Genomic DNA, 18,342 nt, shown 5'->3' with positions numbered 1-18,342 from the left:
TGAACAAACAAATTAACAGAAAAGGAGATGGGGGAGTATAGAGTATGACAGAGATTCAATTATATAGTCTGTTTAAGTTTTCTCAAAACAGGATCTAATAAAGTTCCAGGGGCTGTCAAGTTCATCAGGCATAGCATCATCTTGAAGAGTTAGAGCAGCCTGTTCCATTGATAACAGATCCAGGAAGTCCTTATGCCAGTTCTCCACACTGAAACAATTCAGTTTGCGTTGTTTCCAGTTCATTAATATTATCCGCTTGGCTGATAGGAAGGCCAGTGTTATAATGGTATGTACAGTTTTTGATTGTTCAATTGGCATTTTCACACCTAATATACAGGTTACTGGGCAAGGTTTGCTATCTTTATTAATAAGGTATGACAAATTGATAGTAACATCCAACCAGAACTGCTTGACAAGAGGACAGTACCACAACAAGTACATCAGCGTACCCTCTACTTCACAACCATGCCAACACAATTTGGATAATGACTTTTGCTTTTTTGAATTTGGAAGCAGTAGCGAGCCTTACTAAGGAGACTCAAGACTAGCTGTCGCAATTGAGATTTGTTAAATTTTAGTAAAAGGTGCCAGGCTGTAGACGTGTGTCACACATAGTTCATGAGATTTTAAACTTTTTTTTTTTATTCAATGTATAGGCTACACATTTATACAAGTGGAAAAGGGCTTCAACAATGATAAATGAAAATGTTAAAAAATAACTTAATCATTTCCATACATTTTTTTGTCAGAGCCAAAGGGAGCCACTGGAGAAAGGCTGACGAGCTGCATGTGGCTCCTGAACTGCAGGTTGTCTACCCCAGAGTTAGCATGTTAGCATGTTTCTGCTTGAAAATCAACTTTTATTTACATTTCTTGAAAAATATGGCAGATTTCTGTTTCATTCATCACACCAAACACTGCTTTAAAAGTATAATTTAAGCTAAATACTCAATTCTGAAAGTGTCATTTAAAGCTGAACTGTATGAGCTTTGTCAAACACGTGTAACATGTTATTTCTTAATCCTGTCATTTATAACTGGAACATGGAAGCCTGACAGGTTCTGGCTCAATGTTGAGGAGCTGTGTCACAGAGATGAGGCAGGTTTACTCCTGCAGCTGATGGAGAAGTGCTGTAACCGTCATGATGCTCTCCGTGTCTTCCCCTGCCTCTTCCCCCCATACAAACACACGCACAAATCAGCCAAACAGTCACTGTATTGTTTAGTGAAAATGGGTTGTTGCCCAGGCAGAAAGAGGGCCACTGCATGCAAGATTGAGGGGGCTGAAAGTTTGTGAGAATGAGAGGATTAACAGCTTTGTTGTAGAAGAAGCTGTGTGATGAAGATACTCCAGCCTCTGGTAGATAGGTATATGAGTGGATGATATATTCAGCGTGTGTGTGTTTATACAAAATGCATTACATGAATTTAAGGATCAAAATGCAGCTGGGGAACAAAATAGCCGAGCTGATGAAGTAGCGTGTCATCCCGTGGTGAAAGCAAAGCCAAGAGGCATGTGTCATCTTCATCAGGGAGAAACCAGTTTGGACTGGTATTTATAATTGTGTGTTGCTGCAGTCATGCTGTTAATTTTTAAAAATGTGCTTTAATCTGTGAGTCTTTTGATTGGAGGAGACAGCGCCTCGGGGTGACGACGCACTCCTTTCATGGGGCGGAGGGGGCAGCCCATGTGACACTCAGCAGCACCAACCACAATGAGGCCACCGTCAGGTCGTCCTCAATCCAGTTTAGGGAACAGCTATCTGCTTTTGCACATTACTCTCTGTACCTTCCACTTTATTTGCTTGATATTTCTCTTTTCTGTTCCATACATGATGTCTTTTTTTGTGGTTCTCTTATAACTAACTCTTTAACTACATCACTTGTTACCTTTCCCCTGTTGCGCTCTGACAATGCCCCACTAACCCTGTGATCACACTGCTCCTGGACTAAATAGGTATATCATTCCCAGCATTTGTTTACTGGATTTGTAGACTGGATTATTGGATTAGGGGATCAGATAGTGTCTTACTTGAATTCTTCAGGTCTTGTCTGTTATTTTTACAAGTCCTCTTTCCAACTAGCGACACATCTTTGTGGCTATTCTGCTTTACATTTAAAGTCAAAAATACATATTTTTCCTCTTAGCTGTAGTGCTGTTTATCAGTCTAGATTGTTTTGGTGTGAGTTGCCGAGTGTTGGAGATATGATGGCACTGGGCTTGTGGTGCTCAATTCCCAAAAAAATACCATATCATGACCCGAGGCCTGTACTACAAAGCCAGCTCAACTAACCCAGGTTTTGGTCATCCAGCTTCACTACCTGTAACACTGGTCGTCTGGATAACCAGCATCACGAAGCTGATTATAAATTCACTCAGTCAACTCTTGTTTTTTTTTATCTAGCCATCAGCGCATTCATGTGAAAGAGGCAGGTTTGTTGATTACGAGCGACATCATCAGAACCATCAGTCAAGTACATCACATGATATGAGATGAGATGGTGATAATGGGAGCGGCAGTAGCTCAGTCCATAGGGACTTGGGTTAGGAACTGGAGGGTCGCCAGTTCAAGTCCCCGTCCGGACCAAATGCGGAGCGTGGACTGGTGGCTGGAGAGGTGCCCGTTGTGGAGCTCCCCAACTGCTCAGGGCGCCTGGTAAATAAAGTTTAAAATATAAAAGAGAAATATACAGGAATAAAATAAAAATATAAAAATTGCAGGAGTAAAGAAAGTGAGGTAGAGGTTGTAGAAAATGTGGGGTGGTCAGGGTTATCAATGATGGATAACCGTTTGTTCAATGTCCGTTCCACCACTGCTTCAAATGAGTCCAGTTTGCACCCAACAGACTGGTAGAAGATCTCCAACTTCTTGCTGCACACATTGAAAGATCTCAGCTTCCTCCGCTCATCCCCTTCTTGTACACAGCGTCAGTGTTAGCCTTCCAGTTCAGTCTGTTGTCTATGTGAATGCCGAGGTACTTGTAGTCCTCGACCATGCTGATGTCCTCCCCCTGTATGTTCAGGGGTTGAGAAGCTGTTCTCATCCTTCTGAAGTCAGTCACCATCTCCCTGGTCTTGGCAACGTTCAGTATCAGGTGATTTCTCCCAACCCACTCCACAAAATCATTCACCAGTGCTTTGTAGTCCTCCTCCTGTCCATCACTTATACACCCAACCACTGCAGAGCTGTCAGAGAACTTCTACAGGTGGCATGACCCAGAGTCATACTGAAGGTCCACTGAAGGTGAAAAGGAAAGGAGACAGAAACGGCCGCTGTGGAGCTCCTGTGCTTCTAACCACCATGTCAGACAGGACACTGCCCAATCACCTGCAGCTTCTCCCTCAGTAGCAGTGGCTGGATGGTGCTGAATACACTGGAGAGATCAAAGAATGTGATTCTCACAGCACGGCAGGATCCATCCAGGTGTGAGTGAGTGAGCTGAAGCAGGTAGATGATGGCGTCATCCACTCCCAGGTGAGGCTGGTAGGCAAACTGCAGAGGGTCGAGGGACGATTTCACCTGCGGTCTCTGCGGTCTCAGGTGGGCCAAGACCAGCCTCTCCAGCACCGTCGTTGAGGCCAGATGGATGATGAAACTACTCTGAGTATTCCAAATAAAAACAATTAGAAGTAATGCCAGACTGCTTCTGCAAAGAGTGGAAAACTAATCATCCTAATGACTGTTGACGTCTATCTGACCAAAATGTAGCATTTATAATCACAGGAGCTGATTAACAGTGTGTGGATTGTTCTCTGTCTTTTTATTCCAAAAGTTGTCACACAGGCGTGTCATTATTCTGAGTGACAGTGATGGAGTTAGTGTAAAATCTGCCACACTGTCAGCTATCACTCTGGGCACAAAATAAACTTTGTACAATTAAAATGCTGCTTAAATCATCATCATGTGTTTAGTGTTGGAAACAATCTCTCTGTTTGTTAGAGGCTCTGTTTTAAAACCAGAGTGGAAATACAGAGCCTGACATAATGGAATTATTCTGCTCACCTATAAATAGACTATATATACTCTTTTTACCTGTAACTCTGGATTTTTGTCTTTGGATACTTTTTTTCCAGTGCTCTGATTGGTCAGAAGTCAGGATGTTGACAGGTTGTGATCTAATACTCTGAAGTAACCTGCTCTGCAGCAGGTTAGTTGTTCAACATAAGTTACCACAGTGATTTATCTTGGTAAAAAGTGAACTAGCTTCATAGCTAACCTTAAAGTTACCCCACTAACCCCAAATCCTGCTTCGTAGTACAGCTCTCTGGTCACTCAGGATAAGGCCGATTTCCACTGAAGAAGTTCCTGGTACTATTTGGGGGGCAGGAACTACTACAGGAACGTCCTCTCGCTCGGCCCTCTCAACCGCTGTGTCTCCACTGAGAGAGCGGAGTAGGAGGAAGGTTCCTGTAAAGTTACCAGGCTCTGTATGTGACGTAATCATTCCACGACCATTTTGACCGGGGCGACGTAGGGGCGTAGGGACGCCGTTAGCCATTAGCGGTGTCTGTAATAACTCTGGTCACGGTCCGTGAAAAAAATATTTTTTCCAGCGGATGTCTTAGTTACAACATGATTGAACTAACTGGAGTAGTTTCATGTTGTATCCGACAATGGGAGGCTTTTAACAGATGACGTCCTGATGTTAGCTTTGCTGCTGCTGTTAGCTGTCCCTGTCAGCTGCAGCCTGATGCTTTCTAGACATTGTGATTTCCCAAAACTGAATAAATACCACACATAACAACACAAAACTGCTTTGCTACCTCAATCATGTTTTAACTAAGATATCCGCTGGAAAAAAATTTTTTTTCACGGACCGTGACCAGAGTTATTACAGACACCGCTAACAGCTAACGGTTAGCCCAGCTAAACTACGATAACCATGTTGTTAATTACAAAACGTCACATCCCGCCTTGAGTATATCCAATCAGCACCAAGTAATCCCCAAGCCCGAGCCAGAAGTTTCTCGGGGCCGTTCTGAGTACCTACTCCGAGGCAGGGACTTGTTTAGCCCCTGTAAAAGTTCCAGAACTCTGTCCTTCGGGGGTGGTTCCTGCGGTGGAGACACGCACCAACGGCCCCGGCCCCGTAAATTTACCCCGAAGTTCCTGCGGTGGAAACGGGCCTATAATCCACAAACCTTATTGTGAACAGATTCATGTAGGAACTATTTTCTCTCTACCGAACTACACTCGCCAACTGCACTCTGCAGAAGGAAGTGTGCATCTACTCATAGACGAGAGGCTCGTGCTCATGACAGCGCAAGATGTAAACATTAATGGCGTCCTCCTTGGCTGAGCTGTAACATTTGTTAGCTCAGTGATGCTAGCTGAGGTAGCAGATGCACCCTTCCTTCAGTGTAATGACACAGTTGGTGGGTGTAGTTCAGTGGAGCGAAAGTAGTTCCTACATAAAACTGCACACAACATGGTCTGTGGATTATCTTGAGTAACTCAGTCATGATTTTTAGAAAAAGACATGCTGTTGAGGTTTTTTTTTTTAAAAATTTAAAAATGTTTTTAGTGCCATTTTGTCCCATAATATTGGACAGATGGCAGACATCTTTACAGCTGATTTCTCCACCACTCAGCATCTCACACCAAAACAATGATGATTGATAAATAGGGTGAACTGTCCCTTTTAGATCAGACGCAACTAATGTGGCCAGCTTTAGCTTTTTTCTCTTCATGCTTTCATATTTTAGAGTGTTGTCCATACCCACGCTATATACTTCATGTGATTACTTGGTGTCTCATCATGAAGGTGAATGAGAACCTTAGATCAGCTCTGCAATACTTGAGTTACATTTTACCAAAACTTCAATGTGTCTCTATGACTTGGAGAAACCCTTCTACTTAACGAACTATGCTTTTGATCCATTCTTCCTCTGCACCGGATGGTGGTGGGGTGACCTCATGGCTCCATCGACCGTCTGTTCCCAGTCCTTCTGCTCCTGAACGACACCTGCTTTGACGGTTTGCTGCTCAGAATTCACGTAATGAAATATCTCTACCTACATCTTCCTTCTGGTTAACTCTCTTAACTTTTGGAATGTTTTAATCCCATTACAACCTGAAACAAGAGGAGTTTTTTTAGTGGATGGGGTGAGTGTGGGGGATGAGAGGAGGAGGGTGGGTAGTGAGTAGTGGGGGTTGCAGGGTCTATGTGCAGAGCAAGTATGAGAGTCCCTTTGTATCCCGGTGAAGCTACAGGCCAGGCAGTTATGGGTAAGGCTCCCTCAATGCCCCTGTTTCCCTCCTCCCCTAGCTCCCCTTCAATGGCCCTCTTTGTCTTTCCAAAGTATCACACAGCCGATTAAAGAGAGGGAATTAGGAGTCAGGCTTAACCCGCGACACAGAGAAACACACACACATACATGCACACTGAAATATGCATATAGGCACGCATAACCAATCTTACCCTCATCTGGGGCTGGATTAGTTCAAGTTCAGTCTGAGGAAACTTGCAGTTGCAGTAGACGGCTACATGCTACGAATGTACATCTGATGCGTGCTGCTTTTGAAACACACTGTCCCCACTCATACACCACCTGCATCATCACTCATGTTCACCTTACCTTTGCGAACAGTTGTAGATTGCTGTAGCTGTGAGTCCCAACCAGCGAAAGTGAATTATCCTTTAGTTATGCAGAGACACTAGATGCCATAAAGACGTGTTTTTGTTGATGAGTTTTTATCAACTTCGTAAAACAGGAGCATTTTGTTGATGACTGAGATGAGCTGTTTATTAGTTTCATCATTTGTTTCCTCATAAAAATATTCCAAGAGGCGGACTTGTATCAAAGCAAAAATAATAGAGCTTTATTTCAAGTGAGCGCAAAAGGTCATTAGTCATCATCACATGTTTAGGCTTTCGCTCCTGCTGTTATTAAGAAGTCGTGTTGCCGTGCTGTGCTGGCAACAGTTATACAAGAAAGAAAAACAAAAAATGAAATACTAAAATGGCAGTAACAGTCAACAGTTGTCCTCATAATGGAGAGAAACAATTTAACAGCGCACACAAACATGAAACAAATATAAATAGGAGATGTAAAATTCATAGCAACGTTACACATAATTCACACATAGCAACAAAGATGTAATGTGGCCTCTTGTGCTGGAGGTCAATGGTTAAATACAAACAGACTTTAAGCTTCCATGGACTGTGAATTAAAACAAGCAGTGCTGCATGCATATTGTCTGGATCTGTGTCCAGTAGTGATAAAGAATATTTGAGTGATACATATACATATATATATATATATATATATATATATATATATATATATAAAAACAAAGCACATGGAGAATAAGATATTCAAAATACAGTTCTGTTTTGGAGACGAGGAAACGCAGTAGACTACAGATACCAAACAGAGATAAACATAATGTTTAGAACAGTTTAACTAATAGTCCACAACGCTGGGAAAGGCACAAACATAACAGATAAAACGCTTCTCTGTTTCATGCATGAATAGCAGGTATTGTTAAGGACCAGGCACATTTTGAGTTTAATATAAGGCTGTGTTAAAACATATTATCTCCAGGAAGCTTTGCTCGCTCAATCTCTGGCAACTGTTTCTCAGTATTGGCATCTCCCACATTAAAACTGTCCCCAAAATGCTTCTTTTTTAAAAATTACACAACTACAATCAAAAGATCTGACATTTCACGTTGAATACTGTTCTATATACACATTTTGAATGATATTAAAAAGGAAAAGAAAAGGCAGTGGTGCAGATTTTTAGTGGAGAAAGTAACGGCAAAAAGCATTAATACAGTCAATGATTAAAACAATGAAAAGGCTTCTATATGTATTCTATGACATGTTGCAGCCATGGAAAGCAAAAATGGATTATGCAAGTATGCTGAGCAAAAATATAAACCCAACACTTTGGTTTTTGATCCCATTTTTCGAGTTTCTATTTCTTTTCCCATGCACACAAAAGGCTAAGGTTTCTTAAATTTTGCTCACAAATTCTGTGTCAGTGATCAATTTGCCAACAAAGTCCATCCACCTGACAGGTGTGGCATATTAACATACTGATTAAACAGCATCTTTAGCACACAGGTGTGCCTTGTGAGGCTCACAATAACACTCTAAACACTCTAAAACATGTACATTTATCACATAACACAATGCCACAGATGTTGCAAGTTTTGAGGGAGAGTGCTGTTGGCATGCCGACTGCAGGAACGTCCACCGCAGCTGTTGCCTGTGAGTTGAATGTTAATTTTACCACCATAAACCGTCTTCACTGTCATGTGCGAGAATTTGGCAGTACATCCAATCAGCCTCACAACTGCAGATCATGTGTAACCCAACCCGGCAACACGTTGTCATCTCGACCTCATCACATATCTGTTTGGTTGTGGACTTTTCACGTCTACATACAATTTACAAGGTAATCTGGGTGTATCTGTTGTTGATGTTGTGGGATGCCTTGTCAACTTTAGCCTGTTATATGCATTGTGTCTTTTCAAAATACACTTCCATTTTCGCAGGAAATATTCCATTTGCCTACAGTCTCTTTCAAAATAAATGTACTATGTCAGTGCAGCATCGAGATTTAACTTTTTTTTTTTCCCTTTCAAATTTCACGTGGCTATATTTAGCCAACACACATACACATGGTTAGGTTTAGAAAAAATATAACAGGGATTGGCTTTACATTCATACAGGAAGCAAACTCTGGGCAACCAGGTGAAAGTCAGCGACTGTTGGACCCATCCACCACCCCTTCCACCTGCCCTATTCGAACTTTTCGTCCCCTTAACTTTCATTGTTGTCCCACTGCATTTCCTCCTGATGCCATCAGGTGCCATTACACACTGATGGTACTCAGCGGCATGTCATGCCGACATGACACATGCCGACTTTTCCATTGGTATCTGATGCAGAAGTCACTACCCAAATGCCAGTATTCGACAACTTCAAAATGAGACTGGATTCGACCCAACTGTAACCACACCAGCTCAGGACCTCCAGACTCAGAATTGCTACACAAACCATCAGAAGCTGTCTCAGGGAAGCTCATCTCAGTGGCTGTGCTGAGACGATCTTGATGTGAAGGTCCTGGACTGGCTCACTGGGCCGGTTGGATGTACTGCCAAATTCTTGGAAACGACATTGGAGACTGCTTATGTTCGGCTTATTGTTTCATCCGTGCAGTCAGTGTGTGATCAAACTGCACATTTCAGAGTGGCTTTTTATTGTGAGCAGCTCAAGACAACCTGTGTAATAACCATCCTGTTTAATCAGCACTTTGATATGCCACACTTGTCTCGTGGGTGGATTAAATTGGCGAAATGCTCACTAAAATGGATTTAAGGAGAGCCTTTTAGAGAACTAAACCTTTTGTGTGTGTGTAGGGAAAAGTGTAAGATTTTTTATTGTAACTCGTGAAAAATGGAAGCAAAAACAAAAGTGCTGCATTTATATTTGTTCTGCATTGTCTTCTGTCATGAATGTTCTTCACGAATGCGTCAGATATTAATGAAACTCATCACACTCATCAGTGCCACTGTGGAAAAAAATAAGGCGAAAGTAGCTTTTGACACCAGTATGTTTCAGTCACATTGGAAAAATGTTGACAGCTAAGAGAAAACTAATTAGCTACAAAATGTAAGGTAGTTTTGAGTGTCACGTTGGGAGAAACATCAGTTTCTGTTCTGCAAGTTTTGGTCTCAAAACTTTGGTCATTTTACAAATCTTCATCAATAAACGTACATTTGTAATTTCAAGTACATCGTTCAAACTATCCTGATAATAGTCAGTCATCATGAAAATATTTTTTTTGACTTAATATACAATTAACAAAACTTCAGCAGAGTTTTATGGCATTTTTCTTCCATGCATGTTAATTGTGTGTACAAAACGCATGTTAAATGAACACAGCATAATCATTTGAATTAAACAGGGTCAAATGTACCAACAGAATGACATCAGTAATTGTTGCATTGATTTCCAAAAGCAATACAAAACTAACATCTGTTTGATAAAAGGTCAATCTTGCCTGAGAAGTGAATGGGCCACAGCCAAATAGTTTGTATTACAGTACTCCCCATTTCATATATAATGAATTTGGCTCCATCTCAGTCACACCCTTCACAATACAGATCAAAGTCTTGCTAATTATCAGTGTGTACCATGTTCTCTGGTGCCACTGACCCCTTGTGGATTCTTGGGGAGGACTGTGGACCACAAGGTGTCTCCTCTGATATACATGCAGTCACCAAACTGACAGGGACATGATCCTTTTCCACTTATGAACACTGCCAATTATGCTGTTTAGAGCGCCAGAGGCTTGGCTGCTGTGAATCTAACCTGAACTCTGTGATGATGGGTGCAATGTAATACATTCTCTCACTACTACACTGAGTGCCCCAAATAATCAACCACGCTTCAGAAGCACCACGCTCCAAGCTCATCCTTGGGCTGTGACAGCGCTTCTGCATCTGGGCGAGAGCAGTACGGGGTTTCTCCCCTCCTGCCTCCCCTGCCGACTCTCCCAGTGCCTGCCCAATCCCCCCAGCCCAGACCACTTTCACCACCGATACCACCAACACTGCTGTTGTAGCTGCTGCTCCTCGGGTCTGACATGGGGGCTGAACCTGCACCAGTGCCCTCTGGTCTTGTTGTCTGTCATGGCCGCGACAGTGTCGTGTAGATGGGTTGTTCCCAGTGCGTGGGGCTGTGTGACTGCGGTACGCTGGCTGGGTCAGTGATGGCAGTGTACAGGGGCCTCTGGGAGGGCCCCATGTAAGAGAAGGCAGAGTACAGCCCCGAGGCCTGACTGGAGTGGGCGTAGTATGACCCTGAGGCCTGGTGGTCAGCATATTCAGCAAACTGAGCCCTGGAGGCCAGTGAGGGGAAGGCAGAGCTGTAGTGAGGGAGGCTGAGGGGAGTGTAGGTGACATGGGAACCTACTGAGGCTCCCTCTGTGAAGTGACCCCCAGCACCTCCAGCCTCACTCTTGATCTGGGCCTTGGAAGGGTCTGAGCCCAGAGGGGGGCCGTGATGTTGCAGCGGCTGCTGCTGCTTAGAGAGCCAGGCTGCGGAGTGTCCACTGGCTGCTGCCAGAGCTGAGGATATGCCGTAGGTGTACGGAGAGACAGGTGAAGTCGTTGCAGCTGCTCCTGCCCCAGCACTCTGCCCAACCCCTGGGTGTCCATTAGGTGGAAGGTACTGGTCAAACTCATTGACATCAAAAGACTCCATGTTTGCCATCACCTCGTGGCTCATCTCACCAATGTCCACATTACCAAAGTCGATGTGAGGTTTGCCAGATCCCGGACCACCTGAGCTCCCCTCTGCTCCCATTGCACCACGGGAGCCCCCATTCCCAGCACCCTCTCGCTTTCCATCCCCTGCCTTCCCAGACTGAGGCTCGGTCTTGGGAGTGGTAGGAGGTGTAGGAGGACTGTGACTCTGACCTGTAAAGACACAAGAAAACATGTGGTTACAGTAATTTTCTTGGCACACTCAAGCAATTCTCTGTGTGCCATACTGTCTAGTTTTATCTACACTGATCTAACAGTGCGACAGGGATGCTATCAGTAACGTCGTGGCAGGGAGCCTGCAGCCCACCTGCAGCAAGAGGGTGGTGCCCATCTGCCAGAGGTGACCCGGCTCCCCCACTCAGGGCCACATCCAGCTGGAGGCCCTTGTAGTGAGGTTGGCTGTGGGTGACCTCACCCTCCGAATGGCCATCGGCCTCACTTCCTGATCCAGAACCTGGCTTTCCACTCTTGCGGCGTCTTGGCTGGTATTTGTAGTCAGGGTAGTCCTTCTTGTGCTGCTTCCGCAGCCTCTCTGCCTCCTCGATGAAGGGTCGCTTGTCACTCTCATTAAGAAGCCTTAGATAAAAAGGGAAGATGGAAGGTAGATTGGGTTGTTTAAAGTATGAAGAAGAGAAATCCCAGCACTCAATAAGAATTAGGCCACAATGTTGGTTTTTAGCTGCAATATATATTCTACAAGGTCATCCAAAAGTGAGGAAATGTTGGGAACTTTTCTTTTGGTGTGGGGAATCTGAAAACATTTAAAGTATATGTAAATGGTAACATGAAATGCACCTTAAGATGATTTCTTTAAGAGTTCTGGAGGAAGTGAAGGATCTGGAATAATAGGCTTTAAAGAATATCAACATACAGTATATGGGTCAAAATTATTTTCACAGATATGCTTGGCAACACGTTTTCCACAAATAAGTTTAGTCCGTTTTAGCGCATATTGATACATAGTGCTTTATTCTGTGTATGTGCATCCATTGTAATGCCTGCCAGGGGCATTTGACTGCTGCTAGACAGTAATGAAATAAAACAGGCCAAAGATGCATCCTGTCTGCAAACATGAAACCAAGCTCCTTATTACTACTGCTGGCAGGAATGGCATGAGAAACCCCTGACCTTCCTCAACCTCCCTGTTCTTCATGTTTCTGGGCCAATTAACCAATCATGCCTGAGCCCAGGGTCAAGTCTTTATCTAATAAATGCTCAGTCCACACAACGTTAATGAATTTAACTTTTCTGACCTTCTTTTTAGCAAGTAGTGAGTGTTCTGTGTGAGAACACAGACACTGGATGTGTAGTCTGGCAGAACTATGACCGTAAAGAACTGCAGGTGATCGTGAGGCAGCGGTGTTGACGCTCGAGCACTCAGACACAGTTAAAAAGAATCTTGCAAAGCCTTTACGTTTGAGGGTTAAAAACCTGCACTTTAAACGTGAGCTGAAAGCTTGTGAAAACACCCTCCGTTTCCCTCAGGAGCCATTTACTCCAGGTACATGGCCAGTCTATAAAATTAGCCTGGATTCAGGAACATGTGACCGTGACAAACTCACAGTAAACACATATATACACTTCTCAGCTGGTGAGCTGTGCGGAAAAATGTCTACTGAGGTACTGTGGCAGTGTCTTAGGGCAACGATGTCTACTAAAAATCATGTTCATATACAGTAAAACTCAATTACAGCAAATAGTTTTAGCAGAAAATATAATACCACACATCAGCTCAGGTGGGGGCATGTTGTCTTGCTTTATTTTCTCAACTGTGCCTTTTGTTCATAAGAAAATAAAGCACATGACTTAAACTAAATGGTCCAGAGAAAAGGGGCAAAGGCTTGTTGCATAATTATCCTAATTTTATAATAAGAAAAAATATCATTGATTAAGAAGAATAATAAAGAAGTAGTGTTTATGCGATAACCTACAGTGAGCTTTCACAGTTTTATCTGTAAAAGTACACAGCATCTTACGCCCTTGTCTATCAGCAACTACGTGAGTGTGCTTGTTCAAGTTGGCCTGAAGCAAGGGCGTAGGTTTCGTGTCAACACTTGGAAGGAAGGTACATTTGAAACGGGGGTTTGCAGTCCTCCCCCAGGATATTTTGAGCATCAAACTCTTAATTGCCTGCATTTGGGGAAAATTTTCCTGCATAATTTTTTGCCTTGCATCGATTTATGGTGGAAGTGTCTTTAATTCAAATAAAAATCTTCTGCTACTTGCATGTTTTTATTAGGAGGACAAATGCACATGTTCTAAATATTGAGAAGGACTTGTCCCCCATGTCCTCCCCAAAATTTACTCCTATTGCCTTAGGTAAAAGATTGATGGTGCACAAAAATGTAAAATTAATAGAAGATTACAGGAGATCGAAATTGAAATTGAGATTGCTTTACCCAGTTGCATGTATTCTTGAAACCCTCAGGCTTGACCATGACACTGACCTTTGCCCTGTGCTAATCTGGAGCTATTTCCCCAAACCCCCACCTTGGAAAAAACAAACCCTGTCCCTTATCTGCAGATTTATCCTCAACCTTTTTATTTAGTAAAAACAAAGAGCAGTAGGTACTTCTTTTACTGTCTACACATTTCTGTGTGAGCATGATGACAGTGATCTGACAGCGCTGAACTATCCACATGAAATGGCCTCCTCACCTCCAGAGCTTCCCCAGGGTCTTGCTGAGCTCCGCGTTGTGCAGGTGCGGGTGTTGGTCGGCCAGTTTCCTCCGCGCCGCCTGCGCCCACACCATGAAGGCGTTCATGGGCCTCTTCACGTGCGGCTTGTTCTTGTTTCCGGTGTTCACGCGCACGGGCATGGGCACGAGGGTCCAGTCGTAGCAGTTGAGCACCTGGCTGACTGCATCACGGATTCCTGCCGGGAAGCGGTCGTCCTCATCGTCGGATTTGATGGACGAGCAGCCCGCCATCGAGTCGTCCAGACTCGCCAGCTGCGGCTGCTGCGGCTGCTGCTGCCCGTGGAGAGGCGAGTCCCCCCCGCCAGTCGCACCGGAGGAATGACCCGGCGACAGAGAGCGACTGTCGTCCGACATCCCCGGGCTGAGCTCAACCTCCGACAAGCTCTGCTCCTCTCTGGACATCCTCCTCCTACACACACACAAGCCTCCAGGTGCGCAGAAGGTGCAAGGTCTGTTCCTAAACGCTCAGCTCTACCTGTCGGGTCCTTGATGCTGTTAATCCCTACAGTGATGCACGGAGTGTCGGCTGTCTGATCTGTCCCTCTGGGCTCCTTCAAGTTATAATATGAACTGCCAGTCTGTCTCTACTCTCAGCCTCCGTTGCAAAACTCTGTGAGGGTTCCACATTAAAGTTCTTTCCATCCGTGTTGTTGGTATCATAGGCGGCTCAGCGCGCACCTTGGACCCCAGTTTACCTGCTAATGCACAACTGTCAGCACCAAACTCACCCAGTCTCACTTCCCTCCTGACTTCCCCTTCACTCTCCTCCGTTTGTCCCGCGGTTGATATCCAACAGAGACGACCTGGAACAGCAGAATGATCAGGAGCGTCAGATCAGCAATGCCTAATCAGGCAACAGATACTTCACCAACACCTGTAGGTGTATGAGCTGTTGTCTGTGAGTGTTTTCAATACATGAGGCGAAGTAAAGACCTCACTGTGTGGATCATTCGGGCACAGTGATTTTCTCTCCATCACAGTTATAAAAGCTAAAAGACTGGCCCTGAAGCCATTGTCCCACCCCAGTTTTTGTTCAATAAAGTAGTCCGTTTGTGGGGCCATGTCCTCACATTGCCTGCACCTTTAAATAGCAACCCTTATAAAGAAATGAAAAGAGAGAGTCTCCAGTGATTGCTTCAATCTCCAGGAGGGACACATATAAAAAGTAGCGGGGAGAATCCCGATATGATATTATCACGATACTTAAGTCATGATAAAATATTATTGCGATTTTAAATATATTGCGATTTATTACTTTTTTTCCAACTGTAAATTATGTCCCCAAAGGAAAACATCTATTTCATCAAATATGATAAGTAAGAGGAGTTTTCAGCTTGCTTCAGCTATTTTATTTTTTATTTTTTGCAGCAAAATGTATAGTGGACTGGAAAAGCATTTGATTTTATTATTCTAGGCTACCTAAAGTTTAATTTGTATTTGTAATATTAAGAATTTATATAATTAAAAAATTGATACTTGGCACTGTGTGATGATACGATATTGCCACACACAACAAAGGAATACTTCACACAACTATTTCCAAACAGGTGCATATAAGAGGGAGGAAAAGAACAAAACTTGTGGAAAAGACTCCTGCACACTCTCTAACTTGCAAAAATAATGACTTTAATTCAACTGCAACGTTCCGGTGACTAGACCTTCATCAGGCAAAAACCTGTTAGACAAAAGTTACAGTGTGCACAGACGAGTAAGTTTAATTTCATGCGTTCGGGTGAATTTATATCTGCGAATTTGTGCGCAAGTTTGCATCAAATTTATAGTGTAAATGTCTCAAATTTCGCCAGAATAAAAATCCTCTGCTTCTTTTATCTGAAATCTACATTTATGTTGAAACTTCATGTGAGTATTGGAGACATTTTCATGTAGGACAACATATAAAGGACTTCATATTCGCTGAAAACTATGTGAGAAACAAAGGTGTGTGCGTGCGCGTCGGTACGGTCCGCGTGTGTGAATTAGACACAGTCTGTTTGTCAAACAGGGGCAGGTCTATCGGCGGGAGCAAAATGTGTCCTTGTTTTGTCTATTAAATCAACACGCCCGCCTCGAACTTTACGTCCGAAATCAGCGAACTTCCTGTGAACCAGCAACGCACAGCGCGCTGGTTTGTTTTCTGCCCCGGTGTCGTGTTGCAGGAAAATTAGCGATCTCGCTCACGTCCAGTGACATTATGAAACAGCCTGTCAGTTTTACAGTCTGTGTGTTCATGTGTGGGTTAAGTAGGGGGGGGGGGGTATACCCACTTAACACTCAGGTTACCTCACCTTTATATTTGGGAAAAATGTTCAGCGCTGTTTTAACGTTAAGCCTAGAAACAAACTATGCATATAGGCTGCTTTAAGTGAGTTTATATAATGATTATGACAATATATAGGCCTACCAGAGGTAAATTACACATGGTGTCGTGTGACTCTTAATAAACGTTTGACGTCTTCTGACAATGTTTAATTAACGTCAGACTGAATGTCAAGAATCGGATCCAGTTCCAGCAGAGGTGCGTAAAGCTTCACCATCTGTCCGAGGCGCATTGATAATGATATTCGCCTGCCACCTGGTCTGCAAGGCCACTTCACAGACTGTCTCCACAGTGTCCCTGCTGCACAGACACAATGCGTAAACATCGTGCGTAAAGGCACCAGACACGCCATTGCGCACACGTTGCCTCTGTTTGCTTCTCATGTCGATCTTATCAAAGAAAGACAAGAGCAATGATCTAAAAGTGCTTATAATTCCATTTAGTCACTGACCACACTGATTATAAAGTATGTTATTTATTTAACAGATTGCGCCTCAAATTAGGAACAAACAAGCGAATCACGGACTCAACAGAGAGTCGTCTATCCGCTGGGCACGCTCATCAGTTGTCATTTGATTTTATTATCTGATATGTTACATATAAATTGTTTTTGAAACACCCCTCAAATCACGCTTGTTGTTAATTTACATCACTGAGCACATTTACTGTGCGTAATGAATTCCGGCTATGTGAACTCATTATCGCCGCTTGAGTTGCCAGAGAGTTGGCCTTAATTTGCTTGTTTCTGCGATTAGATTAACAATAGCTCATATATCTGGTGGCATCCAGTCCGCACAGCCCCCAAGAACAACAGTAAATATAGAACAAACCAGCCAAAGATGCACAAAATATGTAAATAAATAGTCCAGACACTGCTTTTTTTCCATCTGAACCAAAGTCCGTGTCGAAGATAAGGCTTATTTGTTTCACAGTCTCTTGCAATTTCTCAAAACTTCCCCCTTCTTTAAAAAATGTTTGAGCATTATGCTTTTCATAGTGCGAAAAGGGTTGTTAATGTCTCCAAGTTAAAAAGAAAAAGCTTGACTTTTAAAATTCTTGTCAAGAAAAACTGTCCAAACAAATGATGGATAACTGAAAACAGGAGCACTTGTAACACTGACACAGTAACAAGGCTATCATTACAAGAATTATCACGATATGGAAAATTATTTTTTATGATAATCATCGCCAAAAAATGTTGGACATTGTGCGTAAAATATGAAAAAAAAAACATCTTTTAACGACACGGTTCTCGTGTGGTTCTACAGAAAGACCCGAGTGACTGAAATAACTTGCTAAATTATTAAAGAACGAGCAAGTCATTAGTCATTTTGGATCAGTCTGAAACCAACGCCAGAGCTCGCAAACAGTTGTTAATAATCATCAATGCAATGTTAAGATTATTTGATTCTAAAATCACATCTCTAATTCAGAGTCTGGGGTTCTCCTCTCTGATTCCGACTAGAAGAAACAATCAAACCGCAGAGTCAGAGTAGCCCCCAGCAGCAGCAGAGAGGAAAGAGTTGGAAATGCTAAGCGCCTTACTTCAGTAATGAGAAAAGGAGGTCGCCGGTTTAGCACGAGAATCCGTGAGTTTCCAAAGTGACGCTCGCTCCCGAGCCCCCTCGCTCGCGCTGCCCGAGTATGAATGCCTGCTCTGTGTGTCGGTGCCGGGGCTTAAAGAGCTCCTTGTATGAGGCAGAGAAAAAAAAAAAGATGCTGGGGAGGACGAGTCTTAAAGGAGCAGTGCGGATGCTGGGGAGGAGAGCTCTGATTGGTTGAAGCAATAATTCTTTCTTTGCAGCGCTCTCGCTCTTTCTTAATATCAAAATGGGAGGAAAATTTAAGTTTGGTGTCCCTAAAATAAGTGGAAGTTAATATATAAGCGTGCGTAATTGTGCGCACCAAATTTTACGCACAGCAAAGTACAAAAGCGTTTCATTTTGTACATGATCTGTTCTGACGATTTTATGTGAAGATGACCATCATTCATACGTAATTGCACACCTGAGAAATTATGCAGGTCTTGTTTTGGTGTTAAC

General features: G+C 43.3%; 1 protein-coding gene across 2 annotated transcripts; it reads right to left on the bottom strand.

Moving 5' to 3' along the window:
• Positions 1-6,796: 6,796 nt before the first annotated feature.
• sox10 (SRY-box transcription factor 10) lies at positions 6,797-17,989 on the bottom strand. 2 transcript variants are annotated; one of them, XM_033645060.2, is made up of 4 exons: positions 17,846-17,989; positions 13,943-14,786; positions 11,592-11,860; positions 6,797-11,437 (listed from the first exon to the last, which is right to left on the bottom strand). In XM_033645060.2, exons 2-4 carry the CDS (start codon positions 14,383-14,385, stop codon positions 10,647-10,649), a joined length of 1,503 nt encoding a protein of 500 aa, XP_033500951.1. In that variant the 5' UTR covers positions 14,386-14,786; positions 17,846-17,989; the 3' UTR covers positions 6,797-10,646. The 2 variants fall into 2 exon arrangements, with proteins under 2 accessions (XP_033500951.1, XP_033500952.1); XM_033645061.2 differs by having other exon boundaries at positions 11,700-11,860.
• Between the last annotated feature and the right edge of the window lie 353 nt (positions 17,990-18,342).

The sequence above is a fragment of the Epinephelus lanceolatus genome, chromosome 18 (assembly GCF_041903045.1).
Source record: "Epinephelus lanceolatus isolate andai-2023 chromosome 18, ASM4190304v1, whole genome shotgun sequence".
Taxonomy (NCBI): domain Eukaryota; kingdom Metazoa; phylum Chordata; class Actinopteri; order Perciformes; family Serranidae; genus Epinephelus; species Epinephelus lanceolatus.
This window is presented reverse-complemented; position numbering and strand designations above follow the sequence as displayed.